This window comes from Ctenopharyngodon idella, chromosome 22 (assembly GCF_019924925.1).
Source record: "Ctenopharyngodon idella isolate HZGC_01 chromosome 22, HZGC01, whole genome shotgun sequence".
Classification (NCBI taxonomy): Eukaryota; Metazoa; Chordata; class Actinopteri; order Cypriniformes; family Xenocyprididae; genus Ctenopharyngodon; species Ctenopharyngodon idella.
The window spans coordinates 24,820,375-24,831,205 of NC_067241.1; the positions used below are offsets into that span (position 1 = coordinate 24,820,375).

Sequence of the window (10,831 nt, forward strand, 5' to 3'; positions counted from 1 at the left end):
CATTTTATACTCTAAATGTAACTTTGTACGGAACTTAGTTTTAAATGAACAAAGACATTATTATTTAGGTTGAGTATTTATATAAACTCTATTGAACATTATTTCCTTAAGTATTGACAAGAAGTTGAACTGCATTTATTTACATGTTTATTTATAAATTCATGATTTTTTTTTTTTTAAATTCTATTTTATGTAGATGTACATTCATTCCCATTGTGCTTTCTTTTTCTCCACGTGCAGCAAGTCACATTTACACATAAAGCAGAAGGAAAACAAAGAGTAAATACAATGCTGTGCTGAAAGTTATGATGCTCCAGGGCAGCTGAGTTCATTTTGCTCTATTGAGACATTATCATTTAAGGTATATAAAGTCAATGTGAAATAGTGACATTTAAAGCTGCATACACAGGAATGACTGAGAGGAATTCTCTTTCTCTCACTGTACTGTAGCGCTGATGGTCTGTCAGTGCCCACAAGCATCTTCCACAGACTGTCATAATGGTATTTTGCCGCAAGCCGGCATCTATTGTTTAGCATATGGCGCATAAGAAAAAACAACAAGAAAACAGAGCAGGTGTGAAATAGTTATTTTAATATATTCCTCCAATAAAGAACAGAGGTGGTTGAATCTGTGGGATTGTGCAGTGTTTTGTATTGAAATTAAATTCCAGTGAATCTTTTGTTAAATTATATAGAATGTAGGCTGCATTTCAACTAATGAACAGCTTGTGACAGGGATGTCTCCACATGACCTGCAATAAACTCTGGAATAAAATGAAGATACAAATTATTCTATCTTTTAATATCTTAATGCTTCCACCCACACTTTGAGATGCCCGTATTTACTCCTTTTCAGTTTAAAGGGTTCGTTCCCCGAAAAATGAAAATTCTGCCATTAACTACTCACCCTCATTTCGTTCCACACCCGTTGTCACAGTCACCAGCCCAGTCACCCTATCTATGCTACATTTCCCAGCATCTCTCCTGTTCCACACCTGCACTCAGTCAGCCATTACCTAACACACTCCTCAATCACCCACACCTGCATCATTACCACTCATTAGCACTCCCTATAAACAAAGAACTTATACTGACAAGAAGTGAAACTCAATAGAACATTCCATTGCAACACCAGTGGCCAGCAGCAGCTCTACGCTTCCACCATTTTGGGGTGAAAGCGACCCGGCAGTCCATTAGTCTCTATGGCAATATCAGCTGCTTTGTTAAAAAAAAAAAAAAAAAATACATTAAAGCTAAAATCCAATCTTCATGATGACAACACAGAATAAAATAATATCACTAGTGATAATCAAAACTTGTTAACAGTTTATTTTACGGACTTTGTGTTTAAGTTGATTCACAAAACCTTTGCTATCTAGAAACCCAGTCAGTTTGGGTTAAAATTCTTTGAAGTTCAAGTAGCATTATAAACACTGAATTAATACCAACATATGAAATTAAATTAAGGACATGCATCAGAAAAATTGGGAATGTTGGACAATAAATATATAACAGAATATAACAGCTTGACAGTAAACTGTTTTTGCAGTGTTGTCTTATATTAATGTCCGTTAAAGCAAGACTATGTAAACAAAAAACACAGCCACCGTGTCCAAAAGTGGGAATTTTGGGATAACAGACACAGCAATGCATCATGTTCTATAAGATCATTATGTCTGTAGCTTTATCCAGGGGATTAAAACATATATATTTCAGACCTAGTGGAGTAAATTACTATTACTATTACTCCACTAGGTCTGAAATATATTTTAATCCCCTGATCTTAACGTTATTAATAATTAAATTATTAATTTACTATTAATAGTAAATATGTAAAGTTGCATAAAATGGAAATACTCAATAAAGTAGTCTAACTACGTTACCTCAGATGTGTACGTTAACATAAAACATAAATAAGCTAAGACAATACATTTACTGTAGATGTCATAAAATTTACTGAATTTGAGAAATTTTCTATTGCGTTTCTGATTTGGCTGTGAGATTCGCAGATTTTGGGTGTGTAAGATGTGATGGATTCTATTGTCCAGTTGGCATTTTCACCCCAAAATGGCTGCCGAAGCGCCACCTAGTGGCTGTTACCCAAAAAAGCTTCGCCACAAGTTTCACCTCTTGGGTTCTATACTCTTTGCTATAAAATACACAAATTAAGATATTTTTGATGAAACCTGAGAGCTTTCTGATCCCCCATAGACATGCAATTTAATTACCACTTTCAAGGCCCAGAAACTTTGTAAAGACATCGTTAAAATAGTCCTTGTGACTACAGTGGTTCAACCTTAATTTTATGAAGCGACGAGAATACTTTTTGTATTTTGTAAAACATTAAATTTAACAGCGTGGTTAGTAAGTGATTTTATCACACTTGTGTTAACATATATTTAATATAATGTGCATTTAATGTTTATTCAGGTGACCCATTGACTTCCATTGTAAATGCATTATTTTTACAAATGTGGGGATGAGTTGAGAACCCACAACATTCCTTTAAGGACAAAAAATGACAATTCAAGTGACATGACACAACAAAGCTTGAGTACTCTAATTATAAATAAAGCTGCAAGCAGCGATGAAAGGGCCCTCGCACCCGTGCCACCGCCACCCAGTGGCTTTAGTAAAACAGAGAACAGTGGGCAATATGCATTTAAGTATATAATTATAGGAGGACTACGTCAATCATTTGTATTTGCCACACTTCCTGCTACATGCTGGTGGCGATATGACTAGAATTAGATTTTGGTGTGTAAATATCTTCAGGCCAGGGCACTTATCAAACATGTTAAGTTTGAGGCAGAATGGACATTGTATGCTTAAGTAACAACAACTTCCTGTTTCATGATGAGATTTACTTACAGTTTGCACCAGCGCAAACCCTCTTTTGGTGTTAAAAAAACTACTGTTGGGATTTACTAAAGACACGCAGTGCAAAATTAGCACTGAAATTTGTTTGGAATGCCAGAGGAAGACTTTTTCTGTATATTACATGTAACAAGTTGCACCTGTGTCAACCTGCACCTGATGAGCATCAGCTCTGCTTATTTGAGGAAGAACCTGAACATTCAGAAAATATTATTTCAAGAAATTTACAGCATTTCTACTGGCTCTTCTATTTATCTCGTGTTCTGTGAGTGTTCACTGTCAAACCACAAAATTATTTAAGTTTGAATTTCTAAAAAAATGCCATTATTTTATATGAAAAAAAGAATAATTGTCTTTTATTGACAAAATATTTTAGTTTGTCATGTATATTTTTTTAATTAAATCAGATAACATTTTAGCTGTCATATGGTCATGTTACAACGTGCCCCATCACATGTTACAATGTGCCCCACCTATGGGGCATGTTGTCACATTTCCCTTCCCTTCTTTTGGGGTAAATAAAGAAAAAAGTATACATTGTATTAATGAAACAAAGCCACATATTTGTACCAGACACATGTGAAATTAATGTGGAACAAAAGAAATTCTCTGAACCCTAAGTACATTTACACAAACTGAGAAAGTCAAAAAGCATTAGGTTGTGCTCCGCTCTCCCCTATTATATATATATTGGATATATATCGATATTGATAAACACTGTATGTGTGTATATATATATATAGATATATATAATTTTTTTTTTTGTTTTTTTGGTGCTGTTCACTTTATTTAAACAATTTATTTTGATTTAACACCATTGTTTCTGGTTCAAATGTGATTGCTTCATGATAAATTGACTTGAAATGGTTATGTTTTCATTTTGAAATAACATGTTTCAGTCAAGTAACCCAATCAAACAGGACTTTCACTTCCCATCATGCTTTGCACCGGGCTGAAGTGGGAGAGTAAATGTTGAAAACGAATTTTTTTTTAGAAAGATGGAGAGACTTCTTACTGTTTAATGTTCTGTTATGTAAATGTTTTTGTTATGTTAATGTTTTTTTTTTGGAGATTACTGTTGTGGTGAAGTGTTGAGCTTGTATTTGGGTTGAGAACCTGCTAACAAGAATTGCCTTTTTTATATAATGAAGCAACCACTATGATAGTGCTTTGGATCAAACCAGTATCATTTCTAGACTGCCAACACTGATTATCACATGCGTAAATAGTTACATTTAGTTTGTTGGTATGTAACGGACAAAACAAAAGCATTATTAATCATATGATTATTATATATATATATATATATATATAAAGTCTTTTTTGCTGCCATTGTTTTCCTTGGATTTGCTTCAGAGTTCCATGCAATTTTAAGCTTTTCTTGGTTCATTCCATGTTTTACAGGCAACCTCTCTCATGCTAATTCAGATTTGCACAGTTGGTTTTAAATTAATCTGGTTTATTTTAATTCAAGACTCCATAGTCCAGGTTTTAGTAATCTGTACTTAATCTGTGTTTCAGAAAGCCATTTTTTAAACCACGATTAACTATTCTGGATTAAGGCCTATCCTGGCTTAATTTAATCCCTGACATGCCACGATGGCCACCTCGTTCTCAGGGTGACCCATGGTTGTACTAAAGCCCTGGTTCCCTGGAAATCGTCCCATCTGTATCAGTTGGTTGTAGAACTCAGTATCCAGAAGGAAAGTAGTCATGATGGATCCCTCCAAGATGGACTGGGACGCCTTATGCGACGGCAGCCAGATGACAAACTGCACATCAACTGCCTGGAAATGATGGCAGAACTTCTAACCTTCAAGGAGCTCCAGTCAGAACTCAGAGGGCACCGTGTTCCCATTATCTCAGGAAACCAAGGTTACGTTAGCAACCGAAACTATTACAGGTGTAGTCTATACTGGACATTGAATACTAGCTATATAGCCTAGTTTGCGAAGCATAAAAATGGAATTGTTGCATTTTGCTATTTAAGGCAAGAATATATAAAAAGGTAAAAAAATTAATTATTCGATATCACCATATTTTCCCCAGTTGATTAATCACAATACATTAAGAAAATGTTTTGCATTTCAAGTTTTTTTAATGTTATGTTAGATAGGCAACATTTTCAGAACAGAAATCTGAAAATTGGATAAAGCCAGGTTAAAAAATTTTCATTTTGCTGACTGACAAGGGGGATTTTGAATATCTCTATGTATCACTCCATAAATCAGAAAATAGGCCACTGTCAACAGCCATAAAAAAAATCACCATATTTAACCCTTTCATGCATGAATTATTAAATCACAAAGTAATATATATTTTTTTAATGTTTGTTTTTACTTTTAAACAAGTGAAAAACTTTTTTCTCAATATATTTTATTTTGAAGGAGTTACATATCTGTCCACTGTAGTGGACACCATTCATCAATGGTATAAAAAGTGATTTAATAGAACTCATGCTTTTTTAAATGTTTTTAAAACATTTACTATAGAGCAAATGTATGAATACAAATAAGAAGACTTCAGATGCAAAAGCCTATAAGTCATCTGATATTTTTCTTTGAAATTAACATTTTTATCAGACTACTATGTATAGGTTTCTATATAAGTACCAATACTTTTGATTCAGCAGGTTTGAAGTGAAAGTATTTGATGAACATATAGTATGTGTGGAGAACATTCACTCAGTATCATCACCTCATTTTTGACAGGTATAGATTTAGAGGCTTTTGCATCAGAAGTCTTGGTATGTTAAATAACAACAATAGAGAGGATATTTGAAAAACATAATCTATGTCTCGAAACTCATTTTATTAAACCTTTATTGAACTTTTATTTAAAACAATTAAAATCAGTATCATACATGAGCACAAATACACACACACCCTCAAAAGCAATCATGCACACATCCCTGTCCTTGTATATGCCCACATTGTTATATGACCTAATAAATAAATATAGACTGTAGGCTTAAGCATTGAAATAAAATCTGAAGACTATTTAATATTGCTGTTTAATAAAACTATTCAAGTGTAAATTATATCATAATTTTAACTAAAACATGCAAATAAGGAGGAACCCATATATAGGCCCAATAGGCATAATATACCCTTTGGCACATGAAGTCCACTGGAGTGGACAGATGTGTTTTCTGTCACAGAAAAAAAATGTTTTTAAAATCTGGATAAAAGTATTTCTTACATCCTAGCTGCAAAATATTTCTTGTATCTGTCTGGTTTTCTGAGAATAAAATGATTTAAAACTTATTCCTGAGGTACTCGGTGCATTTCCTCTTCCCTCTGACTTTGTGATTATATGATGTAATATTTCAAAACAACAAAGAGATACAAAGACACTAATTAATTGGAATCGTAGACCAAGCTTTGGGTATTCACCACTTGGTGGTTGGGACACAACGTAATTGGTTCAAAATGGCTTCCAAATATCTGTCCACTGTAGCGGACACCATCCATGAAAGGGTTAAAGAAAGAAAGAAAAACCTAGATAGATTATAGATAAGAATAAATCTGTGCCCCTGAAGTGGAGATTTCAATTCTGACTTCTGGCTCAATGCGTGAGGGGGGATAAATAGATGAAAAAATAAAAAGAAATAAAGAAAGAAACTGCAATAAACACTCAAATGTGTTTTGAATGTTTTATTTCTACTAGTCTGAAAGATGTGTAAGCTTGTTTCTGCCACAGAATAAAAAAAATTAAAAGGTAATTGCGACTTTTTAAAAATCTTTTATCTATTCTCGCAGTTTCAGGATTATAGCTCACAATTCGGCATTTCCTTTTACAAATGTTTGTTTGTAAAGTATCCCATTTCGGCACTGAGGAGAATAAATATTTCTTCTGTTGAATAAAGAGCATGCACTCTTATTCTATCTTTCCTGTTACGTCACTTCCTGGCCCTTTCTCTTTCCTTTCCGTGTCGGCCATTTGTGTTAATCGGTAAGAAAACCATGAGCTCTAGCTTACTATTATATTTTTGACTGTTTGAGCCAACTTTTACACCATTTTGTCTTATACCATTTATACACGGAACTGTTCTACACAACATGTATCAGATATTCGCGTTTTCTGCGCGTTTTATCGTGAATAAATGTGGCAGCAGGGCTGAGTCGCTACACATGTGGAGAGCAGCGCTCATCGCGGCCGCTCTCCAGACACTCTCCGATTGAAATAAATGTCTAAAAATATAAAACTCAACTCTGCCTCAAACTTTTAAATAAGGTTGTTTGTTTGATTTATTTTTTTCATTGTTTGATGCAGACTGAGCTGATTGACAGTCATCAAATAAAGTCAAGATGCAGAACGACGCTGGTGAATTCGTGGACCTGTACGTCCCCCGTAAATGGTGAGATTACATGAACTTTGAGAAATATTCAATCTTTGAGCAAATATCTGTATTTTAATACTATTTGTACGCACAACACTAGCTGTGTTTGTGATTATCTTTGTCACATAAGCACAGTTAAATATTGGTTATAAATACGATAAGCACACAAATCGTATCAAATTTAGCAATATTAAACACTGTTTTTTTTTAATTTTTTTTTTTTCCAGCTCTGCTAGCAACAGAATCATTGGTGCCAAGGACCATGCCTCCATCCAAATCAACATTGCTGAGGTTTACAAAACTAGTAGATATATACCTTTATAAATGCAATTTAAAAATACATACGAGCAAAATGCTTTTTAATTACAGCAAGTAAAATATACACACATATGAAACTTGTTTTAAATGATATTTACTCCAGATTTTGCTAAAAACAATGTTTTTCCATTGACAAAAAGGTTGGTATATTGAAACTTCACTGATGTTAATAATACATACAAGTAAAATGCAGTTAATTATAGGAGGTATTTTCACAAATATGATCTTATTTTTACACTATTTACTCCAGATTTTCAGAAAAGAAAATGGAGGACAATGTGTGTGTTTCCTTTGACAAAACTGTTGGTATATATTGTGACTGATTAGTCTATTATAATCAAACCACCAAAACCTCAGTTGTGAATATTAATAAGCCTCTTGCTCTGTTTGTTACAGGTGGATAGGGCAACAGGCAGATTCAATGGGCAGTTCAAGACTTACGCCATCTGTGGTGCCATCCGTAGAATGGTATGTATGTTCACTCACACTTAAAGCCAGTTCTACTTCATCATTACATCATATGTAGGATACTAAGTTTGTGGGAAATGTTGGTGTTCGTATAAATGTACGGTGTCACACCTGTGGTTCTCAAGGCATTTGCATTGTCATCTACAGGGTGAAGCTGATGACTCCCTCCTGAGGCTCGCAAAGAACGACAGCATTGTGGCAAAGTAAGCTCCTGTCAGTGGACAACTGCTACTGTTGTTTTTTTGTTTTACCCCTTTATGAATTTCCTATCAGTTTGTAAATGCTCTCTGAAACAACTAGTGTTTAAAGCATTGCTCCATTGTGATTGTGTGAAATTCCTAATAGTAAGAAATTGTTCCTAGTCAGCAACTCATTTTTGTTTTGTGCTTTAAGCAGCTTCAGTGAGCTCTCTTAAAGGGTTAGTTCACCCAAAAATGAAAATTGTCATTAATTACTCACCCTCATGTTGTTCCACACCCATAAGACTTTTGTTCATCTACAGAGCACAAATGAAGATATTTTTGATTAGGGCTGGGCGATATGACAAATCTTATATCAAGATTTGAGTAATTTTTGCTTTAAATAAGATTTTTATGAAATCAATTTTCCATATCATTGAAATTAGTTGAAAGTAGCATAAATTCCAATATAATTAATGCTAGCCTAAAAAAACTCTCAAGCTTACTGAAGACAAATAAACTGATAAAGAAAGAGCAAAGAAAACAAACTACAATAGAACAAAGACAGACGAAATAGACCTAAATGAGAAAACTTCAAGCACTAGAAAATGTATAAAGTAATCAAAGGTATAAAAAACAATGCATAGTCTTTACTTTGTAAATTAAATATACATGTATTCTTATTAAAGTTACAAAAGCAAGCAGGGAGAGATTTTCTCTCTTTTGTTGTTTGATTAGCATTAATAATGACAGCAGGTAAATTTGGATGCTGTCCTTTTAAGACATCCATTAACACCGATCCATTAATTTCTCAACTGTACCTTCACTTAAGACATAAATGGCTCTGTTTACTTGCAAAAATGTGATCACTTTGGCACATAGGTATGTGTATTAAACCGTTCAAGCCCAATTAGGCATCAAAAAGTACTCAGTTCAGTCCTCACGCGCTCTATGAGCTTCATGTCTCTCAGAGAGCGCGTGCATATGCTGAAATGAGTTGTCTTTCGCTGCTAATTGCACAAACGGTTTAAAACCACTTGTTTAAAACAATGCTTAAAAACTCATGCAAATTATAAGCTTTCGTGACCGCGCAACATAGCAACCTCACGCGACAGAGACGATGGTCCAAAATCTCTACCAGTTGATGAATTTCAACCAGCTAATTGTTTACCAGTATATCGCCAACCCCTACTTATTGTGCTTAATACACTTTAACATCGAGCACGTCTCTAATTCGCGATCACCTTCTGAGAGAGGCAGGTTTCATGCGCGCACTTTGGCAGTGAGCCAGTCAGTACGGGTGCTGCACCGAGTTCCTTTTCAGGATATATTGCGCTTATAACTCTTTTAACATCAAGCATGTCCCGCTCTTTATATTCTCATTCATGCGTTTCATCACTCTGAAGTGTCAATAGTGCAATATATTTACATACTACAATATATGCGATATAGCAAAATCTCTAAAGATAGACATTTTATTTTGTGGTAACGATATATATCGTCATATCACACAGCCCTATTTTTGATGAAATTGAGAGATTTCTATCCCTCTATTGACAGCCCACACAATTGACACTTTGATGCTTCAAAAAATTCATAAAGAGATCGTAAAACTAATCCATATGAATTGAGCGATTTAGTCCAGATTTTCTGAAGAGACTCGATCGCTTTATGATGAACAAACTGAATTTAGGCTTTTATTCACATATAAACATTCATCAACGCACAAACAGAAGCTCAACCGTACTTGCTTAACACGCAAGAACAAACTTCATTGGTTCTTGCGGAAGCTCATTTGTGCTGCGTAAAGCTCAAAGTATGCTTCACCGTCCGTGGCGGTCTGCGCACTGTCTGTGCCTTCAGGAGGATCCGCAGACGTCTGCGCACGCTGTCCGCATGCATCTGCGCGGATGGTGCGTGTACAACAGCACGTGTGCGAGTGACTTGAGTGCCAAATGCTTCTTTCCGCGCTCACAGCCAAAGGGAGTATACTTTGAAAGGCTTGCATGCTCAAACTGTGCGCAAGACGGAGTGGAACGTGGAGAATGAAGTATACCCAGGCCTTAACACACAAGAACAAACCTCATTGGTTCTTGCAGAAGCTCAAACGTGCTGCGTAACTCACAAGAATGCATGCTTGAGCTTCTGTTTACCCTTACTGATTTGTGCGTTGATGAATGTTGAAATAGTTGAATAAAAGCCTAAATTCAATCTGTTCATCATATAAAGCGATCGTGTCTCTTCAGAAAAAAACGCTCAATTCATATGGATTCATTTTACAATCTCTTTATGAACTTTTTGAAACGTCAAAGACTACTTTAATTTTTGGGTGAACTATCCCTTTAAGAGTGACAGCAAATATGTGCTTATGTAAAACTGTTACAGCCGGATGCTGATTATGATTCTAATGATTGTTCTCTCTTTACAGGAACATCTAAATTTAAGGATGGACTCTGGAAGTTTCTTTGTAAAATAAAAAATTAAAATTGGATTCTTGTTTGTGTTTTCAATAGTGTGGGTGCATTAGTTAAAGACTGCCAGGCTCCTTAAGTGATGTGAATAATTAAAATGATTAACTATTTGAGGATTACTATGATTAAATTAGAAGGGAATTTTTTAATTAACCATGGGAAAAGGGAGAAAATGT

General features: G+C 34.8%; 1 protein-coding gene across 2 annotated transcripts; it reads left to right on the forward strand.

Moving 5' to 3' along the window:
* Positions 1-6,752: 6,752 nt before the first annotated feature.
* rps21 (ribosomal protein S21) lies at positions 6,753-10,675 on the forward strand. Of its 2 annotated transcripts, none has more exons than XM_051880214.1 (6): positions 6,753-6,831; positions 7,153-7,237; positions 7,447-7,510; positions 7,934-8,005; positions 8,153-8,218; positions 10,613-10,675. In XM_051880214.1, the coding sequence occupies exons 2-5, from the start codon at positions 7,188-7,190 to the stop codon at positions 8,210-8,212; spliced, it is 246 nt and encodes an 81-aa protein (XP_051736174.1). In that variant the 5' UTR covers positions 6,753-6,831; positions 7,153-7,187; the 3' UTR covers positions 8,213-8,218; positions 10,613-10,675. The 2 variants fall into 2 exon arrangements, with proteins under 2 accessions (XP_051736174.1, XP_051736173.1); XM_051880213.1 differs by having other exon boundaries at positions 8,153-8,208.
* The last annotated feature ends 156 nt before the right edge of the window (positions 10,676-10,831 follow it).